General features: G+C 46.9%; 1 protein-coding gene across 10 annotated transcripts in view; it reads left to right on the forward strand.

The window, feature by feature from the left end:
• Positions 1–27,415, forward strand: part of PRKAG2 (protein kinase AMP-activated non-catalytic subunit gamma 2) — a 248,359-nt gene that overhangs the window by 215,584 nt on the left and 5,360 nt on the right. For all 10 annotated transcript variants that reach the window (XM_046020199.1, XM_046020200.1, XM_046020202.1 and 7 more), the window contains 9 exons: positions 7,031–7,112; positions 8,200–8,258; positions 15,322–15,367; positions 17,144–17,198; positions 18,196–18,322; positions 21,438–21,603; positions 21,949–21,986; positions 23,026–23,172; positions 26,356–26,449. In XM_046020199.1, the coding sequence (XP_045876155.1) occupies positions 7,031–7,112; positions 8,200–8,258; positions 15,322–15,367; positions 17,144–17,198; positions 18,196–18,322; positions 21,438–21,603; positions 21,949–21,986; positions 23,026–23,172; positions 26,356–26,449 (814 nt within the window). The remainder of the gene's footprint in view (positions 1–7,030; positions 7,113–8,199; positions 8,259–15,321; positions 15,368–17,143; positions 17,199–18,195; positions 18,323–21,437; positions 21,604–21,948; positions 21,987–23,025; positions 23,173–26,355; positions 26,450–27,415) is intronic.

Genomic DNA, 27,415 nt, shown 5'->3' on the forward strand with positions numbered 1-27,415 from the left:
CGCTCGGCTCACGGTGTCTAGGACGGTGACTTCTGTAGTGCCGACTTTGATGGCATCATCTGCTTCGCACAGGACTTGAACCCGGAGATAGCCAAGAATAACATACAGAAAGATTCCTTAACAAGCTAACCTGTTTTCAGGACCCGTGAGTAAGTAGACGGTGTGCAGAACGAGGGACAGGATGGCATGTGAGTGTCCAGAAAAGAACAAAACTGGGGGCCGAGCGCTGTGCTAAGAGTGGGGGGACGAAGATGCCGTGGCCCTGCCCTCCGCAAGCCTGCGCTACCTGGGGAGGGCGCGGGCTGACCCCCACGGGAGCACACTGGGGACCCGTGTGTGGGTTTTCAAAGAAGGAGACAGGAGCGGTTTTACGCATCGAGCAGCATGAAAAGCTTACAGTCAAACACAGCCTCTGTCCCTCTTGTCACACCCTTATCATGGCTGCCCAGAAACAACCAGTTCAGCCACACAGTCTAGACCGGACGGCCACATGACGTCGCTTCCCTGACTTGAGACATGTTTTACTTCCGGGCCCGGTGGATGGGGGGTCCTGCTCCTTAATGTGGCCTCCTCCCTGCCCTCATCTTCCCAGCGTAACCAGGTCTCAAGGGGCGGTGAATTCCGTCCCGACGAGGTGTCATTATTCGGACTGTGTCAGTTTTAATCACTCCGCCGAGCCCAGTGGAAACTAATTACGCTCACGTTTCTTTGTACCGTTCAGTGTTATTCCCGACTTTAGAACTCTCCTCTTTTTAGTTTGACCATCTACACCTTTCCACACCTTCTGACTTCTTGATGGAATTTTCTGTGTGGTCAGACCTGTTCGGACATGTCTTCAGCTCCCCGTGGAGCCACTCCCTCTAGGTCCTTGGTCTTCCTGCTCTGGCTGTCACTCCCCGTCCTGCTCATCCCTGTCTCCCGAGGCCCGGAGTACCTCCTCCTCCTCCATTGCAGCCCCTGACTTTTGAACACATGCTTTCTGCTTCTTTGGTTTATTCTCTTTTGCAGGGTGGACCACATTCTTCCGTAGCTTCTGTCTTAGCCCACTTGGGCTGCCGTCACATACCGGCCCAGCCCGGGGGCTCCAGCGGCAGGGCCCGACTGCTCGCAGCTGGGGAGGCTGTAGGTCCACGATGGAGATGGTGGTCACTGAAGTTCCCCCAGGAGGGCTCCCTTCCTGGCTGGCAGACTGCTGCCTTCTCCCCGTCCTCACAGGGCAGAGCTCTGCCACTAAGCCCATCGTGGGGTCCCCACCCACGTGACCTCATCTAAACTCAGTCCCTCCGAAAGGCCCTGCCTCCTGGCACCGTCAATACAGGGAGTGAGGGCTCCCGTATACGACTGCTGCGGGGTCACACTCAACCCCAGCGCTTCCCATGGACAGATGCCCGGAGGTCATCCTGTGAAATTTTAAGTATCTGTATCTTTCAGACTCACTGTATAGACTGCTGGGTATAGCATTCCATAACGAAAATCAACTTTATTTAGAAATTTGAAAGCATCCTTCTACTGCTTTTGGATGCAAGTATTAAAGAGAAATGGGTTGTGTCATCTTTATATGAGTTTTTGCCTCTAAAAATGTTGGGATTTTCCCTTTCTCTCTGGTGCTCCAGAATTCCAGCCTAACGGGCCTCCTTGTAGTCTTTGTGTTCCTCGTGCTGGGCCCACAGTGCGGTGTTGGAACCAGGCGTGCGCGTCTTCGGTAATTTTCTTCCTCCCGTTCTTTTCTCTGAGACTTCGGTTTGCAGGTCTTGGGCTCCCTGAATCATCCTTTAATATTCTTGTCCTGCCTCTTTTTCTCTCTGCCTTGGTTCTACCCCTGGGAAGTTTTGTTTCCGTTTCCCTCCGGGGAAGATGTGCCCACAATGGGAGCGTCTGTGGCTTCCCGCTCTAGGTCTCCTCAAGCGGCTGTGAGTCTGGGCTGCCTGTTGGGACCGAAGGGCACCCGGCAGGGACATGGATGGATGGCGGGGGGAGGGGGGGGTTCTTGCCCAGAGTCACTGGTCGGTTTCACTGCTCATATCTGTGCGTCGTATCTGCAGGGCGGGTTCTCCAGAAAATGATCCTCGGTGGTGGCGGTGGCGGGTGGCCATGGCCATTCCCCGATCTAAACCAGGCTTCCTGTTCCCCTCTCGCCCCATCCCCACCCCCGCCAGGGCCTCCAGTCCTGGGTCTTCCGCTGCAGGGAGAGGTTGGTCTCCTCTCCCCACCCCACCCCTCCCCAGCAAGGCTCTGTCACTCATTAACCTCCCTCCATCTGCTTTCTGCCCGCAGACCTCCTGGTTCATCCCATTTCCAGCTTCTAGTCCCTGAAGTTTGGGGAGAGCTTTTCAGGAGGAAAACGTGTCGGAAGTGTGTCTGCTCTGCCATTTTTAAGCCTGAGGAGACACAGGGAAACTGCAGAAGTAACAGAAAGGGGCTGAATGAGGCCCTGTGGGAGGAGAGGGAAGGAGTGCCAACCTTGACTGGACTGATGGGGTGGCTTAGGTTGTGGACTTAGAAGTTAAAGGTCAACCAGGTTTTCATAGGTAGAGTTGAAGGTAAGTGCGCTTGAAGTAGAAGGAACTTTGTGGCATAGAAGTGCCGAAAAAACAAAAAAAAAGGGAAGACCAGTTCAGTGTCAGCTGGGCAGGAGCCAGGAGGTCTGGGCTCCCTCGCCTAAGAGGCCGGCCCCCTCCTCCCGCAGCTGCCGGGAGAGCCAGCGGGCACGAGAGAGAGGCCTCTGGTGGTGTTCAAGCCACCGGGCAAGCTCCGAGGTAAACACTAAGAAACCAAATTAGATAGTTTTCCAGAGCTTTAGCTGTTCATCGGTGTTGATTTTAAAAGCCCCGCAATCAGCTCGGTTACTGAAAATCGAGGTGAAACTGTGCGGAGAACAATGAAGCGGCCAAGGAACCACATTCCCATTGTTTGGAACACGGATGTCCCACTTGTCCTGAGAAGGTGGAATCTCTTAGGGCTTACTGTTTTTAAAAAAAATCATTTCTATATTTAAAGTTTATTTTTCATCTTTCCTTATCTAATTATCACATTCAGTTGTTTGAAAATCCTATTAAAAGGTACATTTTAGAGGCACCTGGGTGGCTCAGTGGGTTAAGCCTCTGCTTTCGGCTCAAGTCATGATCTCAGGGCCCTGGGATCGAGCCCCGCATCGGGCTCTCTGCCCAGCGGAGAGCCTGCTTCCCTCCCTCTCTGCCTGCCTCTGCCTACTTGCGATCTCTGTCTGTCAAATAAATAAGTAAAATTTTTTAAAAAGGGGGGGTACATTTTAAAACTGATAAACACTTTGAGCAAATCGCATGTCAGCTGAAAAGTTTTCAGAGGTACGCAAGAGCCCCCAAGAGTTTTTCCTGCAGATTGCGATCAGATTGGGCCTGCCGTCCTTTTGTCCTATTCATTGGTCACTGGTAACACCCTGCGACTTCTGTCACGGGGAACAGTTTTCTAAGTAGAGTTTGCGGTTGCTCTTCAACGCCGTGCTCGTGGTGTGGAGAAAGCCGGGTTTTAGAGGCTTCCAGATGGCCAAGGAGGCGCGGCCAGACCCCGGAAGCCGCAGGGGGCCACTCGGCACAGGGCCTGCGACCCCTCTGCTCCACATCTCCAGGGCTGGGTCTCGCCCACTCCCTGGTGTCGTCTTGGGTCTTGGGAGGGCGGAACTGTGCCTCCCTCCGTGACGTATGGACGCGTCCGCGGTGCATGTGGGTGAGATTAAAACAGTCCGTCTCTGTCTGCTTCTGGCTGGATCCATCTGCGGTGGGAAATCAAAGTGTTTACTCCTTTGGGCTCTCTGTGCCGACCCGGGCCGCGTGTCTTCCCATCAGGCCCGCTCAGTCCGCACCGTCCCCTGTGACAGCATTACCTGTTGTCCCATTCTGTCACTCAGAATGCCGAGGTGCAGGGAGGGCCAAGGACCTGAGCGCACAGAAGCTTCTAGTGGGTCCAGCGATCCTCCCCTCGCAGGGAAGCGGGTGTATTTGACTTCCAAGTTTTTCCCTTTAGTGTTTGCTGCTTTGTGTGGCCACGACGGTGCTGTCTCACGTTAAGTTCTCGCCGTTTTCTTGGCGCTCGGGCTGCTGCCCCGGTGGGGGTTTCCCCCCGCCCGGCTGCGGCGCAGTTCACGGAAGCCGTGTCAGCGTCTGGTGTCCTTGTCGTGGCCTGGGTGTCCCCCGGGCGGACCTGCCATGCGTCCTTCTGTCGGTCGGTCTGTCTGCACCAGCCATTAGACTCAAATACTCACTTCACAGCCAATAGGGCTGTTTCAGAGCTTTTCGGGTGCAGATCCGTCAGGGACACGAGCTCTGGGAAGCACCGTGTTCTGTGCGTTTCTGAAGAACCGGCATCGCGCTTGACAGTTGAAACGGACGCCTGCTGGGCTGTCGGTGGGTTGTTGCTGCTTTCAGCACATACGTGTGTCTTTTCTCGCTCACCGATTTTCTCCTGGCTTTTGCCTCTTAGCATCTTGTCTGTGATGTGTGCTTAGCTGTGGTTTTGTCGCTTTAACCTGCCTGGGGTGCATTTGATTCCTTTTGATGGACTCCAGCTTTCTGTTGAGATTCACCTGTTTGAAAACGATCTTGAAAATCCCCACAGAAAAGTTCCAAAATGACTGCAGCGCTCGAGTCACGTGCTGCTCTTCTGTGGGGAACGGCAGCTTCTCGAACCTTCTCGCGCGGCACCCGCCGGGCTCTCGGTGACCTGCAGGTTTTGTCCGGCGTCTGCAGTCACTTCATCGTGGGCAGACCCGCAGCCCTCTGGGATGGGTTTTCAACAGCTGTGGTCACTTAGAGTGTCATGGGTGATCTTGATAAACTATTTTAAAATTGGTTTTCTCCACTAAATCCGTTTTTTTGGAGAAGACAGTAAGTAAGCTGCGGTTACAAGGTTCCCCGTCCCTTGCTGCTCCAGCCAGTTTAGAAAAACAAGCTCAGCTCATATTTAATGTGTCCTAAAATCTGTTTTTCTGTGACTTCTCCCCATATTCTTTTATAATATTTTCTGGGACCACAGTCAGGGTTCCCAGAGCACCACCCGGGTACAAATAGCAGACCTTACAAATCGGCCCGCCATTCCCGGGTGCCAGTTAGTTACATGAGCAGCACGAATGTTTTTATGATTCTCGATACATGCTGTGGCTCAAAGAGTATTTGACCCATTTCTGGATGCCGCGGAGTTGCTGTTTCTCTCTCACGTCACCCGTGACTGGGCCCAGAGGGCTGAGTGGCCCTATGCCTCTTCCCATCCTGGGCCATTCATTCAGCAGACAGGCGGGGTCCCCATGGGCTTGTACTTTGCAGGACACAGTGCTGGGCTGGCCTGGGCCACATGTAACAATTAATGAGATTTCCTCCCCACCCATCATCCCTGGACTCACATAGGGGAACTGAGCTCCTACGTAACTCCTGCCAAGCAGAGGCAAAGTGTGTAATAATAAAGGCATAAACCGACGCTGAACTGGTTGGGAACCTGAGCCTGATGGGAAGCTCTGGGCTCCTGTAATTCTCTCACTTCTTTTCATTATTAAGTTAGCGGGGGTCTGGCATACAGTGGGAGAGAGAAGAACCTTCTTCCGTAGAAAATGCCACATTGACATTTTTTCAAAGAAACACTGTCACTGTCCCAGCCCCTTCATATCACTTAATTTTTTGCTTATTTCTCTTTGACTTTTTCATTTAAACACATATTTTACATAATTATAGTGTATAATTTTAGAGTCTATGTTTTTATAGACCTTCTATGTTTTCATAAACCTTCTTTATAATATTTTACTTCAGCATGGTCTTCCTAATTGTACTATTTGATACTTTTTTCCCATTGGTAATCCAGTATTTAATACATTTTCTTTTGTTGGGGGAAGATACTTTTCCGGTTTGAATATTAGAAGTAATGCCAGACTGACCATCTTTGATTCCTGCTCCTAACCCTCAGGATGACTACATAATCCAACAGAGAGAAAGCGAGCGTGCAAACAGCATGAATGTTTTCGGGATTCCCGATATACGCTGTGGCTTGGGCATTTTTCTACCGGTTTATGGTACCACCTGGTTTCACGGCAGCACTTGAGGTGGCTGCCGTGACCGAACGACGCTGGCCTCTAGCGGCTCTGGGTGATACTTCCAACTTGCTTTGATCTTCATCTCTCCGGTTCTTTTTTTTTTTTTTAAATAAAGATGTATTTTTTTAGGTTGTTTTTTTTTTTTTTTTTTTAATTTGACAGAGATCACAAGTAGGCAGAGAGGCAGGCAGAGAGAGAGGGGAGAAGCAGGCTCCCTGCTGAGCAGAGAGCCCGATGCGGGGCTCGATCCCAGGATCCTGGGCCATCTCTGCGGTTCTTAATAAAGGGGAACCACTTTCCCTGCGTGTATTCTGGGCGTGTGGGGGGTCATCTTCAGCACTGAGTTTGGGCTGCTCACACACACACACACGCCCCCACCCCCGGTGCCTGCTGTGCCTGGTGCAGTCCCCAGACGGGCTGTGCCGTGGGGTCCCTGGGACGCCATCTGTGCACGCCCGGAACAGGGCCAGGCGCACGCTGGATGTTTGTCTCTAGACCATGTGCAAGTGCAAGGATATTCCCTCCCTCACGCTCTTCTCCGCCTCCGGGAAGTGAGAAAGAATGCTTGCGCGTTCTGTTACTAAACATATGAGAAACAGATTTTTTTTTCAGGTCATTTAACTTCAGCTTTTCGAAATGAACTAATAGCCACATATAGGAGAAATAAAACGGAAGCTGAATTCTTTTATACAGTTTTAATTGTATAAAGTCTCTGTGTGTACCAAGTCTTCAGATACAATGAAAAGAATTTTTGAAGTGAATTACATTGTTTCCATTGCAAAAAATCTCCAGTCTTTAAATAGAATACAAAAGCGTTTTTGCCAGTGTGGATAAATTCAACTCTTTTTAGCCTCTCAAACTTATAAAACTGACGTTGAAGATAACCAGTAAGATCTGGCTGGATATCAGGGTTGAAGGTATTTCCCCCCTGGTGTATGGACTTTAAAGTATGTTTTTGTTTCTCTTGTTTGTCTTTAGGTGAAAAAGGCCTTCTTTGCCTTAGTAGCCAATGGTGTTCGAGCAGCGCCACTGTGGGAGAGTAAGAAACAAAGTTTTGTAGGTAAGCAGTGTGGGCCTGGGAGCCTAAGAGCAGAAAGCCCAAGGTACCCTAATAGGTGCTGGCCTGGAATTCAGTCTCGAAAACTCTGCCAAGCTGAAGGACTCTGGGCTTTTACGTCCGGGGAAGGTGGGGCCGCTAGCAAATTCAGAACACCTACGTGCTCCCACGGAGTCTCTTTGCCATATTTATTTATTTATCCAGTTTCTTTTGGTTCATTACCTCCCTGGCTCCCCGAAGGAGCTTCTGTGCCTTTGGCAGTTCCTGTGGGGCCAGGGAACGGGGGACACTGTGCTCAGACTCCTGACCTCGGGCTGCCTTTGCTCACGTGTACGTGACAGTGGGTAGTCCCCGCTCCTGTGGCAGACCCTCGTGGACCGCGTGCATGAAATGACACAGACAGGATCGATGCCTGTCCTAAATCACTGCTATCCTATCGGAAATGTTCTGTAACTCGGTGTCTGAGCTGGAGAATTTCCCGCCGTGCAGGTCATGGTAGACGGCAGATGTCGTCTCTGCTAGTGTCCGTCTCTCTGGTTTAATGCCGTCGGTGCGCCTGCCTCCCGCTCTAGGGGACAATCCCCTCAAAGAAAAGTTTCATGTCTTCTTCATCTTTGTAGTCTTGGCATCTGGCACACAGTAGACACTTAATAAGTGGGCACTAAATCAGTACTTAAAGAACCATCATTTGGAGAATGCTGCTCGGGAAACAATCCACATGCCCCCGGAAGTGTCCTGTGTCTAAAGCTTTTGGAATACCTTACCTTACCTTACCTTAAAGTATTTTAAATTATTTACATGTCACTGCAAGTCTCCTGTGAGGTTTTGTATTAATCAGTTCCCCACCACTGAATTGCAAAATACCATGGCTGAGTCCATTGTACTTACAGTCAGGTTTGATTTCAGCTAAATTTATCTCCATTTGTTCTAGATAATTAACAGGCTAATAGTCCTAAATAACAGAATATATTAAACTGTGCTTGATACGTTTAAAGTGTGTTTTAGGAGCTTTTCTAGAAAAGATTCCAGGCTTGCTGATCCTATGAAATTGTTCATAGTTTTATATTTAACGTATCATTCTTTGTTCCAGGAATGCTAACAATTACAGATTTCATAAATATACTACACAGATACTATAAGTCACCCATGGTAAGTGCCCGAAATCCTTACATGGGTCATTGGAGCGGTGTATTTCTGTGTATGTTGGCGGTGGGGGGTGCTGGGAGTTGATTCGTACAAATACGTAATCTATAGCACGCAGGACACATCAGCGTACATCAGTCACTGAATTTACGATCTTGGATGCGCTGTGGGTGTGTTGCGGTATTGTGACTGCGTGGACCCGCAAACAAAGGCAACCCCGCCCCACACCCCTCCAGGACTGCGGCCTCATGCAGTTACCCCCTAAACTGTTTCCCAAGAACTGTATGTACTCTGTGGTCTTAAAGAAGGAAAACTTAAAATTAGAGAAATTCAGTTTTGATATTTTTCTGCCAATTACGAAAAGACTGCCGCTGGCTAATTTTAGTGGGAGAACTCCCAGGTCCCTGGTTCCTTGTCCAGCTGTTTTCTAAGAGCATAGTTTGAGAACCACATAAGGCCTTTTATCGAACACTGTGATTTTTGTGATTCTACCAGCTTGTTTGGTTTTTGGTTTTGGTTTTTGTTGGGGGGGGGGTGTTCGACAAGGGTGGGCAAGGACAGAACTGCATAATTTTTTTCTTTCATGCTCTTTTGGGTATCTGAAAGGTAAAAGACAATCTAATACTCGTTTTACATGTAATAGCTAATATTGCCCAATAATTAATTTCCTATGTAAAATGAGAAAAGTAAAAACATAAAAGATACTCTCAGAATTAACTTTGACCAACGATTTTATAAGTATCCCATATTTATTTCACATGAGGAATCTGGTTTCTTAAATAGCACCAACGCAGGTAAATATTGGTTTTCTTTAGAATGGTCATATGTCTGCTTTTGAACTAGCAAAATCACAAGTATGACTGTTAACTGGATATATTTTGATAAAATACAGCTAAGCCCCCGTTAAAGATCTCAGCAAGGGGCACCTGGGTGGCTCAGTCAGTGAAGTGTCCGACTCTTGGTTTCAGCTCATGATCTCAGGGTTGTGGGATTCAGCCCACGTGGGGCTCTGCGCTCCCTGGGGAGCCTGCGTGAGACCCTCTCTCCCTCTGTTGCTCCTCACCCTTGCAAACACACTCACTCTCTAAAATAAATAAGTCTTAAAAAAATAAAACTCTTAGCAGTAGCTAATTAAATCAAAATTTCTATAAAAGCAATTGTCTAAATATGCAGCCCAAAGGTTTTTTTTATTTATAACTGACATACAATATTATATTAGTTTCAGGTGTACAACACAGTGAATCAGTATTTACATACATTACCAACGGATGAAGCACAATTGGTCTAGTTACCTTCTGTCCCCTTAGAAGCTGGTTACAGTTTTATTGACTATATCCCTGTGACTTATTTATTCTGTAACTAGAAGTCTGTACCTCTTGGTCCTCTTTACCTGTTCTCTTCTCTCTTCACTCCCTTACCCTCTGGGGACCACCAGTTTGATCTCTATGAGTCTGTTAGTCATAGGTATCACTGATACCTGTGAGCCTGTTAGTTACTCGTTTGTTCTTTAGATTCTGCATGTAAGTGAAACCATATAGTATTTGTCTTTCTCTGTCTGACTTAGTTCCCTTGGCCTAAGTCCCTCTAGGTCCCTCCATGTTGCCACATTTAAATGGCAAGATTCCATTCCTTTTTATGACTGAGTAATACTCGCGCACACACACGTGTGTGTGTGTGTGTGTGTGTGTGTGTGTTCGTTCATCTATCAGTGGACACTTGGCTGCTTCCTTATCTCGGCTGTTATGAGCCCTGCTGCACCGAGCATAGGGGTACATATATCTTTTCAAATTAGTATTTGCAGGGCTTTTTTTCCCAGAGTGGGCGCCTGGGTGACTCAGTTGATTAAGCAACTGCCTTCGACTCGGGTCATGATCCTGGAGTCTCAGGATCAAGTCCCACATTGTGCTCCCCGCTCGGCAGGGAGTCTTCTCCCTCTGGCCCTCCCACCTCTTGTGTTCATTCTCTCTCCCTCTCTCTCTCAGATAAGTAAATAAAACCTTAAGGAAAAAATACACAGTGAAATTACTGGACCCTATGGTAGCTCTAGTTTTCACGTTTTGAGGAAGGTCCATACTGTTTGCTACGGTGCCTGCACCAGCTTGCCTTCTCGCGACAGTACACAAGGGTCCCCTTTGCTGCACATGCTCGCCAGCACTTACTGTCTCTTGTCTTTTTGAGGCCAGCTCTTCTGACAAGTGTGGGTGGCATCCCATTGTGGTTCCGATTCACGTTTCCCCCGAGGACGATGATGCAGCACAGCTTTTCAAATGCTTTTGTCAGGGGCGGGTTTTAAGCTTCGTTAAGAGTGTTCGTCTTTGACTGGTTTAGTCCTTTTACTTCCGGGAGCTCCCTGGAGTTCCCTGGTGGTTTAGCGAGGACTTGCCATTCCACGGGACACAGTGGCTTCCGTTGTGGGTCTCGGCCTGGCCTGGTGTCCTTTCACCCCGGGCACGCCCCGCTTCGTTTCCAGTGAGAAACTCTAGGAGGGGCGCCTGGGTGGCTCAGTCGGTTTAGCGTCTGCCTTCGGCTCAGATCATGATCCCGGGGTCCTGGCATCGAGCCCCACATCGGGCTCTCGGCTCAGCAGGGAGTCTGCTTCCTCCTCTCTCTCTGCCTGCCCCTCCCTTTGCTTATGCTCTCTTAATCTCCGTCAAATAAATAAATAAAATCTTAAAAAAAAAAAAAACAACTCTAGGAGATCCTAGCACCGCCTTCTCTTCTCGTCCTGGACAGCTCCTCCTGTTTGGGTTTCTGGCCGCAGATTCCCCCTGGCCCTGTCCGCCCCAGACTTTGGTTTCTGTCTCCCTAACTCAGCGGGAGTGTGGCATCCTGGCTGGGTCACATCTAGAGAGAGCTGTGAGCGTGGGGCTCAGTGTGTTTGCAGGCCTTCTCCCAGGGGTGCCAATAGCCCAGTGTCTGAGAACCGTCCCTGCACACATTTTTCCCATTTTCTAGTTGTCTGCAGCCGGGAACTAGGGCGGCCCGTCCCGCCGCCATGGCTGGCGGAGCTCGGCCGGTGCTGCCGTGCTCACGGGACCCTGCCGTTGCACTTGCGCTGTGAATTCCAGCACCTGCGGCCACTGAACACGATCTGTTGTCTACATGACTTAGCGCCATTTAATCTGCCCTTATTTTTGGTTTCAACAAAATGCAGACGAAAAAGACACAGCATCTGTAGTTTCTGTGCGGAGGCGCCGTCAGCCATGTGTGCGCCCCCGTCCCCGTTGCGCCGTCGGTTCTGTTGTGACACTCCACCGTGGTTCTTGTTCGTGTCGCAGTGTCCTGAGGTCATCCTTGTGCCCGGAGAACACTTCCCCTGTCTTACAGAAGAGGAGTTGACGGTTGTTCTTAACGCTTTGAAGATGTCATTTCATTGTCTTCTGGCCTCCCAGGGCTTGGGGTCAGAAGCCAGCAGAAGCGTTTACCTTCTGTCCTCTGGGGAGTCCGCGTTTCCTTCTGCTTCCAAGCCGTCTCTTCCCCCCGGTGTCAGCACTGGCGGCCCCGCGCCTGTGTCCACTTTTCCTTGTGTGGCTCCTGCCCAGCTAGGCTGCGTTCCCATGATCCTCTAGGTTGGCTTTTCACCTAATCTGGGAAGTTTTTGATGGCTGTTTCTTTAGGTATTTTTTTCTGTCTCGTCCTTCCTCCCCTGGGACTTCAGTTGCATGTGTATAGGCCACTGGACACGGTCCCCCAGGTCTCTGCCCCTGCGTTCGGCTTTCCGGCTTCAGTGCCGTTGATCTTGTGTGTGCTCGTTCTTCCCTCGAGATCGCCAGTCTTACTTCCCAACCTTATTCCTATGGAATTTTCACGGAGATGGGGAGCTTGCCCTTGAAAGATTTTGTAGGGTCTTCGTAAAATTTTCTATGGCTGATTTTCCACAAAATGGAAATGGAACTTTTTTTATTCCTTATTAAGTTCAATTTCGTTTACATATATTGTGTTAGTGTTCAGGGGTAGAAGTCAGTGACTCGTCAGTTGCAGATCACACCCCGTGCTCGTTCCCTCACGTGCCCCCCTTCACGCCCGTCACCCGTCACCCCAGCCTGCCCCACCCACCTCCCCTCCAGCAGCCCTCAGTTTGTTCTAGAGTTAAGGGTGGTTTGCCTCCCTGTCTATCTTCTTTTATCCTTCCTTCCCTTCCCCTGTGTTCATCTATTTTGTTTCTGAAATTCTGCGTGAGTGAAATCATACGCTATTTGTCTTTCTTGGACTTACTTTGCTTAGCAGAATACCCTCTAATTCCATCCACATCAATGCAAACGGCAAGATTTAATTCTTTTTAGTGGCTGAGTAATACTCCATTGTGTGTATGTATTCCGTGTGCGTCTGTGTGTGTGTATACGCACATACCACATCTTCTTTATCCATTCGTCTGTCGATGGACATCTCGGCTCCTTCCACAGTTTGGCTATTGTGGACATGGCTGCTAGAACGCTGGGGGGCACGTGCCCCTTCGGATCACTATGTTCGTATCCTTTGGTTAAATACCCAGTAGCGCAATTTCTGGGTCGTAGGGTAGCTCTATTTTTAACTTTTTGGGGCACCTCCATGCTGTTTTCCAGAGTGGCTGCACCAGCTTCCCACCAACAGTGTAGGAGGGTTCCCCTTTCTCTGCATCCTCGCCAGCATCTGTCATTTCCTGACTTGTTAATTTTTGCCATTCTGACTGTGTGAGGTGGGTTTTGTTTTTGTTTTTTACTTGTATTTCCCTGATGCCAAGTGATGTTGAGCCCTTTTCCTGTGTCTGTATGTCTTCTTTGGAGAAATATCTGTTCATGTCTTCTGCCCATTTCTTGGCTAAATTTTTTTGTTTTCTGGGTGTTGAGTTTGATAAGTTCTTTATAGATTTTGGATACTAGCCTTTCATCTGATAAGGCATTTGCAAATATCTTCTTCCACTTCTAGGTTGCTTTTAGTTTTGTTGACAGTTTCCTTTGCTGTGCAAGAGCTTTTTATCTTGAAGTCCCAATAGTTTATTCTCGCTTTTGTTTCCCTTGTCTTTGGAGATGTGTCTGGCAAGAAGTTGCTACAGCCGAGGTCACAGAAGTTGCTGCCTGTGTTCTCCTCTAAGATTTTGATGGATTCCTCTCTCATATTAAGGTCTTTCATCCATTTTATTTTTGTGTGTGGTGTAAGGAAGTGGTCCAGTTTCATTCTTCTGCATGTGACTGTCCAATTTTCTGACCATCACTTGTTGAAGAGACTTTTTTCCACTGGGCATTCTTTCCTCCTTTGTCAAAGATTAGTTGACCATAGAGTTGAGGGTCCATTTCTGGAATCTCTATTCTGTTCCATTGATCTATGTGTCTGTTTTTGTGCCAGAACCATACTGTCTTGATGATGACAGCTTTGTAATATGGCTTAAAGCCTGGAATTGTGATGCCTCCAGTTCTGGGTGGGTTTTTTGGTGTGTGGTGTTTTTTTTTTTCTTTTTTCCTGGTGTTTTTTTTTCCCCCCCCACTGTTCCTTTAGCTATTTGGGGTCTTTTGTGGTTCCATACAAATTTTAGGGCTTTTTGTTCCAGCTGTGTGAAAAATGCTGATGGTACTCTGACAGGGATTGCCCTGGATGTAGACTGCTTCGGGTAGCACAGACATTTTAACAATAGTTGTTCTTCCCGTCCGTGAGCATGGAATGTTTTTCCATTTCTTTATGTCTTCCTCAGTTTCTTTCGTAAGTGTTCAGTTTTTCAGAACAGAGCGTTCTGCTTTTCAGTGATCCACTCTGTTGGGTTTACCTCTCTGGTTAGGTTTTCCCAGGCATCTTCTGGTTTTTGGAGCAGTTGTAAATGGGATCAGTTCCTTGGTTTCTCTTGCTGGTGCTCCGTTGTTGGTGTAGACATGCAGCTGACTTCTGTGCATTGATTTTATATCCTGCAACTCTGCTGAATTCCTGTACCAGTTCTAGCAGTTTTTTGGCCGAGTCTTTTGGGTTTTCTACGTAGAGTATCATATCATCTGAGAAGAGTATAAGTTTGATTTCTCCTTTGCCAATTTAGATGCCTTTTATTTCTTCCTGTTGTCTGATTGCCGAGGCAAGGACTTCTAGTGGAGACTTCTAGTGAGAGGATCATATGGTTCTCATCCTTCCTTTGTTAATGTGGTGTGTCACACTGATTGATTTGCAGATGTCGAACCAGCCTTGCAGCTCGGGAATAAATCCCACCTGGTCGTGGTGAATAATCCTTTCAATGTACTGTTGGATCCTATTGACTAGTATCTTGGTAAGAATTTTTGTATCCGTGTTCATTAGGGATATTGGACTGTGACTCTCCTTTTTAGTGGGGTCTTTGGTTTGGGGATCAAGGTAATGCTGGCCTCATAGAATGAGTTTGGAAGGTTCCCTTCCATTTCTGTTTTATGAAACAGTTTCAGAAGAACAGGTATTAATTCTTCTTGAATGAACCCCTGGGAGGCCTGGGCCTGGACTCTTATTTGTTGGAAGGTTTTTAATTACTGATTCAGTTTCGTTGCTGGTTACGGGTCTCTTCGGGTTTTCTCTTTCTTCCTGTTTCAGTTTTGGTAGTTTATATGTTTCCAGGAATATATCCATTTCTTCCAGATTATCTAATTTGTTGGCATATTACTTGCTCATAATATTCTCTTATAATTGTTTGTATTTCTGGTGTTGGTTGTGATGTCTCCTTAGCACAATTTAACCATTTGTCCTTTTTAAACTAGAGTTGCTAAAAATTTCCTGTATCCTTAAAAAAAAGGAATGGGTCTATATGTCCATATATGTTTAAAAATTTAAGTGTATCAGAAATTTTCATGTTCAATTAATGAAAATATTTTAACTAGTTTATTTTTTAAGTAATCTCTACACCCATTGTGGGCTCGAGTCGCACACTCCTCTGACTGAGCCAGCCAGACACCCATATTATGTTTTAAATTTAGAAGGCACTTACCGTCAAAGAAATGTAGAACATTTTATGTTTGTTGTATTTCTAGTATTTTGAATTATCTTGATTGTTTCCACCTGGTGAATTATGGGACTCTGCATTGGTTATGAAGTAACTTTTCTTGTCTTATATATGTTAACATTCGTAAATAAGTTTTCTTATTTGCAGGTACAGATTTATGAATTAGAGGAACATAAGATCGAAACATGGAGGGGTAAGCACAATTGGGTATTAATCTTTTAATATCAGGAAAAATGTTCTGCCTAGTGTGTAAAACTATGTCTTTTTTTTTTTTTTTAAAGATTTTATTTATTTATTTGACAGAGAGAGATCACAAGTAGGCAGAGAGGCAGGCAGAGAGAGAGAGAGGGAAGCAGGCTCCCTGCTGAGCAGAGAGCCCGATGCGGGACTCGATCCCAGGACCCTGAGATCATGACCTGAGCCGAAGGCAGCGGCTTAAACCACTGAGCCACCCAGGCGCCCCGTAAAACTATGTCTTAACTTAATGGATCTTTCTCTCTCTGTTTAATGAACTACATCATTAAAACATGTCTGTCTTAATCTCAGTGGTGAACCCTATGTTATAAATATGATCCACTCTGTTGAATGGACATTTGTGGAGAACCTACAGCGAGTCTGTATACTAAGGCTGGGACACAAGGACGAATGCACTCACTCAGGCCCCAGCCGCTGCCCCCAGCAGAGTCACCACTCACTTCTGAGTGTGGCTGGCCTTGCCCACAGACTTACCTCTATCTAGAAAATGCACCAGGGGAACGCCTCCTACCGCTACCAAAAGCAAAGATCTATTCTTACATTTAATAATTATTTCTTTACAAATTATGGACATACATAGAACAAATGAACCTTGAACTGGAAGATTTTGGTAAATCACATGACAAAATAACCCTCTAAAATCACAGTATCTTTTCTAAAATGGAGCTGTTTTTTAAATTCTCATTCTATGACGGTGTGACTGTTCTTTGACCCATCCTGCTGGATTGGATGGGTGGGAATCAGTGAGGAAGGCCGTCTGACCAGCACCGAGAGGGGTTTCGTAGGGGGTCTCGGAGAAAAGCCCACATAGACACAGAGGGACCTGTAGACAGTAAAATGTTAATTATTGAAAGTCTGCTTGGAAGGATAAGTAACCTTTGTGAGTAGCAGCTGCAGAATCTGAGGGTCCATTGGAGTCTCTTGAGGGCCAGGGGCCCTTCTAACTCCCTCTGACCTGTAAGTTCCGTTGAATGAGATACTTGATTTGTAACGGCTTTTATCAAGTCAAACCAAACTCAGTTAACATGAAATCTGTATCTTAGCACTGCCTATTATGAATATGTACCTTAACGCCAAGAGAGAGACTTCCTCTAAATTCTACTATACAAGTAATGTTAGACGAGGATTTAAGCATATTTACAATCTGATATTACGTGGTATTTGGTGGTAATAACGGTAATGTCAGGATACTCTTGAATGCTTTCTGGAGAGAAATCTCAGCAAGGCAAATTAGTTACAGTGGATCTTTAGAAAGAATTTCTATAGATTACAAAGATCCCCCAAGATACAGATTCTGAGCGTTAGCTTGGTAAAATAAAACATAACGCTTAAAGAGCAAAGTTTGTTAAAACCTACAAAAATTAGTTAAAGGATTTCATGAGTGCTTGTCTCTGGAGGGTGATAACTTGGTAGCATTCTAGTGACCTCTGCTGGTTCTGCTTTTTATACCCAACTGCTTGAGTTTTCTTCTTGTAACATTTATTGTAATGCTGTTTTTAAATATTTAATTTTTCCACAATGGCAACATCCTAAAACGGTTTATAAGTTGTTTAAAGTAGTCCTAACTATAATTTATACAGTAGTGTTCGGTACATTAATTTGATTTGGTTTTTAATCCTTCTAATTGTTATCTATAAACTGAAGAGTAGTTTACGTAATAATTGCAAATACCAAATGTGTTACTAATTTGCCTATTTTCTTTCTATAAAAACAGAGCTTTATTTACAAGAAACATTTAAGCCTTTAGTGAATATATCTCCAGACGCAAGGTAAACCTGTAAAGTTTTTTCTCCTTTGAAAACATTGATTCAGATTCTTGTTTCTGTGATTGAGATTTTTTTTTAAATCTAGATAGGGGACAGCCTCCTTTATTTCAAATACTCAATTTAATAAATCTAGAGACAGTAGGAATCAGCCATTGTTTGTTCAAAGGATTGACAAGGGGCCGGGAAGATGGTCATACTAAGCAGTTTTAAAATCCTGGTCACCTGCCGCACGAACCGTCTGGGGAGCTTGTTAATACTGCTCGTCCCTGGGCTCCGCCTCTGACCTGCTCCGCGGCCTCTGGAGGGTCGTGCCCAGGAATGTGCAGTACAGCAGCTGCCCCCGGGGGCTCTCATGCGCCCTGACATTGCAGGGCCACCTCCGTTGGACACTGGTCCGGGGGCGCTCGGAAGAACACGCAGTCCCTCAGCGGCGCTCTGGCACAGACGTCATGACCCAGGCCTTCTGGGACGGCTCAGATACATTTCCACATCGCATGAAAATACTCTTCTAACTCTAGGCACTAGAGAGAAAAAGTAGATACTGATTTTTATTAGTTTATTTCCAACTCCTAAACATACAGCTAAACGCCCAGTCTCCTGATTGGCAGCCCCAGGAGGGGCCAGGGCAGCCCAGAAGCGGGGTGCACCGAGTCGGCTCTGGTGCGGGGCGCGGGGCCACAGCTCCCCGTCGCTGCTGGTGGCCGTGCGCGGTCCCGGGGTCCTCCGCCGCCGTCTGTCGCACAGCAGCCTTAAACGCACTAGAAACGGCTCTCCTCGAGCTCCGCAGCTCGCACTGGAACCCGCGATCAACACAGACCGCAAAAGCAGAACCGTTGCCGAGATACCCAGTTTAGAACTTTCCCCAAACTGCCTCAAGTCAAGTCAGCCTTTTGTGGCTATGATGTAGAAACACTGAAAATGCTTCTAAAGCAGGGGTGGTCCAGAGCGTTTTGCCTCCTGCTTTAAAGCCTCCTAACAACTTTGACGGCTTTTCCCGCAGCCTCTTCGACGCTGTGTACTCGTTGATCAAAAATAAAATCCACAGACTGCCGGTTATCGACCCCGTCAGTGGGAACGCACTTTATATTCTCACCCACAAGAGAATCCTCAAGTTCCTCCAGCTCTTTGTAAGTAGTCCCGGTGTTTCTAAAGACGCGGCTGCACCCGCTTTTCCTGGTTTACTTCACGTAAATTGGCTCCTGTCACCTCAGTGGGAGACGATGTTAATTCTGGAGTTGGGATTGTTAGGAGTCTCCGCTCCTCAGCGGCGGCTTCTCAACTTACTCGTATTTAAATTGTACGTTCTTCAAGCTGATTCCAATTAAAAAGCAATCGCCTTTTGGGACAAGTAGCAAAATAATAAAAACACTTGGAATTCTCTATTTAAATTAGAATATTTTATCACCTAAAATATGAGGGCAGTAAAGCAATTTGCAAGCCCGTCTAATTAAGACAGTGCTATCATGTAAGAAAAATTGAGCCAGTATTTATAGCAGATTGCCTTGTGATGCTTTTTTGGTATCATGATTTGGAAACATTCAAAAAACACTGTCCCCAGGATTATCTTATTATAAATTGCTGCGATAGAAAAACACAAGTAAATAAAAATTTCGTCACGAGAGTACCATGTTGGTCCAAATTCGGGCTGTGTTTTCTGTAGGTTTTCTCAACTGCATTTGGAATGAGTTGTCTTCATAATCATCCATGATAGTGACCTCTTTGGTCAGTTTTAAAAGAGACTCATAAGGACCAGAGTTTTTACAAGAGAGCTTGAATTTGTTTCCTCTGGATTATATGCACTGAGTTTGAGGTTAGAAATAATTGGTCAGGGGCGCCTGGGTGGCTCAGTTGGCTAAGTGTCTGCCTTCGGCTCAAATCATGATCTCAGGGTCCTGGGATCGAGCCCCACATCGGGCTCCCTGCTCGGCAGGGAGTCTGCTTCTCCCCTGCCTCCCTCTCTCTCTCTCTCTCTTCCACTCTCACTCTCTCAAAGAAATCGTTAAAAAAAAATTTTTTTTAAGTAGTAGTTGGCCGGCTGTGACCAGTAGGCCTCATTCCTATTTCAGAAGAGATCACATGCATTCATTTTTTTTTTAAGATTTTATTTGTTGTAGAGACAGAGGGAGAAAGGAGCGCATCCTGAGCAGGCTCCATGCTGAGTGCAGAGCCCGACGCAGGGCCCCATCTCACACCCTGAGGTTGGGACCTGAGCCAACATCCCAGGTTAGATGCTTAACCAGCTGAGCTGCCCAGCGGCCCCACGAAATCATTTTTCAAAAGAATGTAATAGACTTTGAGAATCTACATCACATTAGCTTTCCCATCCCCTTCTACACACAGCTGCAATTAAGGAAACTCGAATTCTGGGTGACGCTAAGCAGCCACTGCCCTTCCTCCCGGAGCTCGGCCTCAGTTTTCAGACAGAAGCATGTGGGGGCGGGAGGAGTGTTAGTAATTGGGAGAAATCCCTTGTCCATCAAGCCAGTCCTGCATTTTAGCAGTTTACCTATAAAACCAGCACTCTCCGTGGTTAAATAAATGCTAAGAAAGAAGGTAGGCAGTTTACTGAAAGGCACACAGTTTAGTGGAGAGACCATGTTGGGGACAGTCGACGACGACGTGTGGAGATGGCTGGACAGGTGTCACCTGTGTCGTCCGCTGCTCAGGCGGCCGCCTCGGCGTCTAGGCCGAAGGGGACCCAGGCCGGGGCCGTGTATTCAGGGCCCGCAGGCTTTTCGTCCCTCGGAGAGTAAGCCTTGTATAGTAACGGTAATCGCCGGAGCTGTGTACCCTCACGTATGTGCGACGTGTCAGCTGCTGTCCTAGGCACGCCGCGAGACACAGCTCGTCCTCGTCTCCGCCCTCCCAGGTAGGTATTTTGATTAACCCCATTTTCGAGGTGGTGCAGCCGCGAGGTGGAGTGACCTTGCAGGTTCCCGCGGGCCGGCGGCCTCCCTCCCTCCAGCCCTGCGGGCAGGCCGTGTGGTAGCTCCTCGGCTCCTCGGCGCCCGGCTCAGAGGGTTAAAGCCGCCCCAGGTCTCCCAGAGGTTCCGAGGTCGAGTCCAGCCCGTTTTGACAGCTGCGCTCCTGCGGACGCGAGGAGTAACAGCTGGAGGCGGGCCCTGGTGTTCCCGCTTGCACGCGGAGTAGAGGAGGTTGCCTCCCCCAGCGCTGCCTTGCATTTGGGCCAATATGGTAATTAAGTCATGCTCTTAGAGTATTCAACTCGAGGTTTTCAGATTAAAACACAGAATTTCAAATAAATTTCAGACCCTGATTTTTACTGAATTGAGATCATTTTCTGAGAAAAGGTGGCCTTACCCTTGGAGACATGTGACGGTTAGCCTAAGCGTACAGTATGGAACAGGGGTTTTCCTGCATCGAGATGGGCTAGATGACCTAATAGGTCTTTCTTTTTTTTCTCCAAATTTCTAGGATTCTCATGATTTGAATATTGATGAACTCTTTGACTTGAACATTTTGTTTCTTCTAATTGTTCATCTTTTCCTGATAATTATAAGGTACACCAGGAGGACGGAATCAACTGTGCCCTTTACACAAGGTGGATTTTTGAAACCGTAGACCTTATTTTGTTTTAGTCCAACATGACCCTAGACTTCTCTCTTCTGCCTTCTCCCTCCTCCTCTAAAACAGCCCATGAAAAGAAAAGTGAACTTTTAAAGGTTCTTTTAATTCTACTCGGTTGGCTTGTTCTTTGCTCCCAGTAATCACGAGTCGGAGTCCTCCGCGGGAGAGTTCAGGATGTAGGGTGGGATGGGGTGAGGGCTATTCTAGCCGCAGCTCAGCTGCTCCCATCAGATGCTCTGGGTTTGGAAATGTGTGGGTTCTTCATAAGTAATACTTAATGCTGACGGCAGGACCAGGAATTTAACATCAATAACTCAGAATAAAGGATTCTCGGGTGGCTGTGGGTCTTGATTTCTAAAGAGACTTCTTGTTCCCGCTTCCTTCCACGTTTTCAGTGAGCGAGGGGAAGGGGAACATTACAATCTGTTTTCTGCAGTATTTTACTAAGTAGTTAAATGTAAGCTTAGAAACCGGTTTGAACAAAAACTACAATTCTTGTACGTAATACTTCCATGTTAATTCAGAGAGCCAGGTAGATCGGTAGAGAACACTAACTTTAATTTGTTATACATAGTTTTCGTCCAAGTGTGGACATGTGGACATTAAAAAGGTCTGTTTGGGCTCTAGACCGTCTGTATTTATCTTCCTGTTTAGATGTCTGATATGCCAAAGCCTGCCTTCATGAAGCAGAACCTGGATGCCCTTGGAATTGGGACCTACCACAACATCGCCTTCATCCACCCGGACACTCCCATCATCAAAGCCTTGAACGTCTTTGTAGAAAGACGAGTGTCGGCCTTGCCTGTGGTAGATGAGTCAGGTCTGTGGGTTTGGTCATACCAGGGCCTAGAAGACCACGCTTTGTCCCCTGGGGGCAAACTTGGAGTTAAATGGTCAGAGGATCAGATCCGGTGGGATTGGGGCTTGGGGCTAGAAATTTAGATATGGCGGATCGAGTCAGCACCAAGGAGCACTCAGCTTAATGAGAATTCTAACTGGCTTATTTTCACATTTTCCACTAAGATGCGATTTCATGCTCATTTAAAATTAGACAAGTTTGTTATTTAGCAACATTTAATTGCTAGTAAGTACCTGGTTAAGATGGATTTTCAATGTCATCTTTTTGCTTCTAAGACATTTTTCTAACATCTGTTTTCATTTTTAGGAAAAGTCGTGGATATTTATTCCAAATTTGATGTCATTGTAAGTATTTTTAATTTTGTCACACCTGTCATCTAGAATGCATTTAAAACCCAGTCACTAATCTGTTTGCATTTTTCCCTAATTTAATAGCTTTTGTGGCTGTGCGGATCGGAGGATTCCGTAGACCACCACAGTCATTGTACCTGACGCTCACTGGCTTAGCAGTGAATAACATATTAGCATTTTAGAGATTATTTCTTCGGTCCGTGGACAGTTTCTCCGGCACTGCAGCATGTGTGAATATTTTCAACGGTCCCGTTTCCATGCACGAGCCATTGTTCACTCTGCCAGGCCAGGGCTTCGTGCACACAGGAAAGCGTGGGTCCCTTGCTAGATACATCCCGTTGTCCGCTGGTGGGAACAAAAAGGCAGCAAAAGCATTCAGGAGATGATTTAAAGTCCTATTTTTTCATCCCTGGTGTAAATCTGTTAGAGGTAGAGCCGCATCTTCCCACAGGCTGCTTTCTTTTCCCTGTTCGTTTTAAATGCACTTCCTTAGGGTTTTATGGTATTTTTAAGAAAGGGAGCAGAAACGCCAGCAGCCCCAAACGTGCTCATCATTTTTGGCCCTAATGTTGATCCCAGCATTAAATATTTCTTCGCAGCCGGCTGTCTCAAACCCTTTTGTTTCATTTATTCTGCTTACCAATAGCAAAACGGACCGATTGGAGTTTGGTTGCATAGGACCGTCTAAGGCTAAAGCCACGTGGGTCTGTCGGGCCTGGCTGGCCTGCTCTTCCCCCACGACTGCTCGATCCCGGTGGCTCCCTCAGTGCCCTCCCAGTGGGTGCCCAGTGGGTGCACTTCTCGCCCTTTTCAAATGTCAGTCCATGTCTCCAAAGACTCTGTTCACTCAGGCTCTAGAGCCTCACACGTAAGAGTGGGGGGATTCCTCTGTAGGAAACGCCGTCACTATTTCGCAAGGTTGCCGCAGGTAACGGAACGGGAATGTTTCTGAAAATCACGTCACTTGAAACTGACTTTGGTCACAAATGGGAATCGAAATGAAAGGATATAATTCATCGTTACTTCATTACAGAACCTTGCTGCTGAAAAAACCTACAATAACCTAGATATCACGGTGACCCAGGCCCTTCAGCACCGCTCTCAGTATTTCGAGGGAGTCGTGAAGTGCAGTAAGCTGGAAATCCTGGAGACCATCGTGGACAGAATAGTGCGGGCTGAGGTGAGGTAGCAGGGCCACACTCCTCCCACTCTCTCGCCCTCCCCACTCCTGCCCCAGCTTTGCTGCCCCAAGTACTCACTGGCCGGAGGGCTGTGGGGATGGGGGATCGGGGATCGTGAATGACAGGAACGCCCGGAGAAGCAGTCAGGTTCAGGCAGGTATCACGCTTTCCCTCTCCAGAACCTCGCGTGTTGCCTGCCGCGTAGGTCATCTGGAAATGTTCATTGAATTAAATTGTTAAGTCCTGATATTATAGTTGAATCAAACCGGTAAGAGATATTCATGGTTTAAAAAATACATAATTAAGAAAACAAATGTCCCAAGAGCTTGGAGTTCCATTAGGGTATTTATGAAGTTGAAGTTAAAAAGGTGTTATATAATTTCAACAAAGTGAAGGGGAAATCAAAATTATCTTTCGAATTTTTTAATTTTCTCTTTCCAATTTGGATGATAGTAGACAATCTAGTAACATGACTTCCTGACCCTCAGCACTCATGTGCCCTCATACTTGACTGCATGTGGGATTTTGGATGTACTCAGTTAAAGATGAGCAATGAATAACACATCTAATTCAGTATACCCACTCCCCAAATCATTTCTTTCCTTTCTTATTAGACAAGGATAGGAATGTTCTCCCGTGTATCACTCTCTGGGACTGAAGGAAGCAGCAGTGTTCTTTCTGGAACAGTCTCTGAGTTGCAGAATCCATTTATAATGATATGTCTGCTCTGGTACTTTTTATGGTAACTATGAGAATGCAGTCCAAGAGGGAAAGTCCCTGATAATTTTTTAGGCTAACAGGCGATCTTAGCATTACATTTGAAGTAGGGGTCGCATGAGAACACGGCCTGCCCTGCCAGAGCTGTCAGAAACACAGCCCTGTTTTCATCATTGTGTACGGCAGACTCCACCTTGCCCTGTGCTCACCTCGGGGGAGACCCCTGCCCCCCCCGTTACCACTGCTGTGGCTTCTGAAACGAATTTCATTAGCATCGCAATATGAACTATTTCTATTTAAATCTTAATATCCATCACTCTTGTTTTCCAAAGAGTTTTCATTGACTTAGGAATACATCTTAACTTTTAATAAGGTCCTTAGAATTATGTGCCTTTCGAAGATCATAGGTAGTGATCCTAATTATAAGGACAATGGACACCCACATGAGAGAATCCCTCATAACAGTGAAAAATGTTCTCGAAGAGTATTTGGTTGATACGAAAACAACACAGTAATGTATTGCTAAGAGAAAAAGCCAGTCACTGTAGATAGTATGATTCTATTCACTTATACGCACATGTGTGTGCGGGAGGCTAGAAGGCCCCACAGCACAGCACTGACTGGCTGTTTCTGGGTGGCGGAGTTCCGGTAAACACGGAGAGCACAGTGCTCCTCCGTTCTGAGCTCTCTTGTTCGAGCATGTATTACTCTCAGGTTAAAGAAGAAAGGTAATGGGCTTGTCATTTCAGGTCATCTAGCAAGCAACGGGTTTTCTTTGTAATGGGAAATGGGTCACTGAGGAAAATAAAGATGTAATTCAATACTTTTCTCATTATGCATCTTGACTTTTTGCCCCACTGAAATAATTTCTTTCACCCAAGGACCCCTTACTGGGGAACCAAGGCCAATTTTATCTTTTTTTTTTTTTAAAGATTTTATTTATTTATTTGACAGACAGAGATCACAAGGAGGCAGAGAGGCAGGCAGAGAGAGAGGAGGAAGCAGGTTCGCCGCCAGGCAGAGAGCCCGATGTGGGGCTCGATCCCAGGACCCTGGGATCATGACCTGAGCCGAAGGCAGAGTCTTAACCCACTGAGCCACCCAGGCGCCCCAGGCCAATTTTATCTTAAATACAGTTGTTGGAGAAAGGGCATACAGTACCAGCAATGGTTTGGTTTATTCATAGGACATAAATACCGCACTAGTTTTCTGACACCCAGGAATATTCACTGGTTTAGACTCAGCAACAAATGACAAGAAAATGTTTTTGATGGTCATTTCTGCCTGGTAGAATTAATTCTCTGGGTGAGATGGCCACCCCTTGACCTTCAAAAGTTCAAAAGAGAGTTATTTAATTAGCATTATTGAACGTTAACAATAAAATGTGTCTCGCACAGACTGTAAAGCATTCTTTGACCCTAGACACAAGCCATTATTTCAATTTATAATAACCGTGTTGTATCACAGGATTACTGAAGACCCTAACGGTTTTTTAGAGAAATTTTTGAAGTTTAAGTCATCTCTACACTCAACACGGGGCCCTAACTCGGGACCCCAAGATTAAGAGTCCACACACTTCTGAGCCAGCCAGACTCCTCTAGAGAAACTTTTAAAAGTCATGAGAACAAAGTGATTATTTTTTAAATCCAAAGCAAGTGAAGATGTTGAAAGCATCCCCAACACAGGATCAGAGACAAATCTAAAAACAGAATTTCTTCCCCTTTCCATCTCCTTCCTGTGCCCGCCACGGTGTGTGGTGGGGCCCGGGACTGCTCTGTAGGGAGAAGAGCATCGTCTCCAAGGAAACCAGCAGGCACGTGGCTGCCCCAGGCCTGGGAAGCCAGAGCCGCTCCGGGAAGCGCGATGCCTGCTCACTCCTTTCCTGTGTTCAGGAGACTTTGTTAGAACGACCCCTCACAACCCGGGCCACTCACTTAGGAAAGACCCGAGTAGATCATGGGGTGTGAATATACTGTATTTCACGTTATTAGAGTTCCTTTATCCTCTGAGTTATACGAACATACTAATACACGAACTTCCTGGAGAAAAGACTACAGACAATGAACCATGACCTCTTCCGTCCGGCGCGCGCTTGGACGTCTTTCCCATGTAAGTCAGTAGCAGCTAGTTCTTAGGGACTAAAATACTACTTTAAAAATGTAAAAACACGTTTAAGAGAGTATTGTGGCTACACTGTACTTCACGTTTTGGGTTGTATCGCATATATATTAGTATCCCAGAATTTGAGAACAACGGGACATAGCTAGCGAATTTTTCCTCCAAGTCATTGAAGTCAGCATTGATCTAACTTGAGAGCCTAAGACCTTTTGTGGTTCTGGACATGGTTTCTGTCTCTTACTTGTGGGATGTCTTCCTTGTTTAGTATATGAAAGACGTTATTTGCTAATACCCGTCGTAGAACCTTCTGTGCACTCTGACACGGGAGCTGCTTGTCCCGTTGGCAGGTGCATCGGCTGGTGGTAGTGAACGAAGCAGACAGCATCGTGGGCATCATCTCGCTGTCGGACATCCTGCAGGCCCTGATCCTCACGCCCGCAGGTATGTGCACGGGCCGCAGGTCCTTCCCTCCATGCGGGGCCGAGCCGGGAGCGGCTGCTTCTCCGGCACCTGGGCCTCTGTAACCCGTGGTTACTTGTTGTGTGGTTTTCCTTCGGAGCTTTACTGCTCCAGTTGGGTGAAAGAGAATAGTTTCTAGAAAGTATTCTTAGGAGCATCCTGTCCACGACCCTTATTGCCAGATTCATCACCTTTTCCATTAAAAAGTGAAGATCTCTTCAGTTTTGCTTTATTTTTAGGACTATTTCCTAGAAAACATAGGAGGGGAAATGCATTGGGCTCCAACTATTGAGACTGTTATCTACCCTTTAAAAAAAGTTACTAGTGTTTTGAGTATATAAAACAGAAGACCCGAACCCAAACTCTTCCGTTAGTAGGGTATTGGAGATTCCATTAACTCCCAAACAGCATTGGTGGCTAATCTCATTTTCTGCCGGGTCAGCTCTGAGCAAGCCGTCAGGCCAGTGTCAGCGAGCAGGCAGGGAGAGGGGAGGAAGGCTTGGTGTCTCCTGTGTGCCATGTTTAATAGTGACAGGTGCCTGAAGGGCCCTGAAACCGCCGGCCTGCTCTTTCTCCTCTCTGCCCCTCCCCTTCCCTCCCCTGGTAAGTTCAAGCGGCCCCGCTGTGGGCCGGACTGAGCTGTGCCAGGACGGGCCGAGACCGCAGAGCGAGTCACCTCTGAGAGTTTGAAGTGCACATCACGTACCAGAGTACCGATTTCTCCTGAGTTCAGAAATCAAACTAGCTGAGACGAGGTTTCAGTCGGCTTATAACCTGAAGATGCCTGTCTTAAAGGAATCCCTGCACCAGTGAGACAGACTTCTGGCCCAGAACGCGAGAGCAAGGACGCCATACCGGCAGAGCAGCAGCGCCTAGAGACTGTCGCCGAGTCCAAAGCTCTAGCAGTGGGGCCAAGGACACTCATTGCCAATGTCAGCTGTTAGGGAA

This window comes from Meles meles, chromosome 10 (genome assembly GCF_922984935.1).
Source record: "Meles meles chromosome 10, mMelMel3.1 paternal haplotype, whole genome shotgun sequence".
In the NCBI taxonomy this organism is placed as follows: domain Eukaryota; kingdom Metazoa; phylum Chordata; class Mammalia; order Carnivora; family Mustelidae; genus Meles; species Meles meles.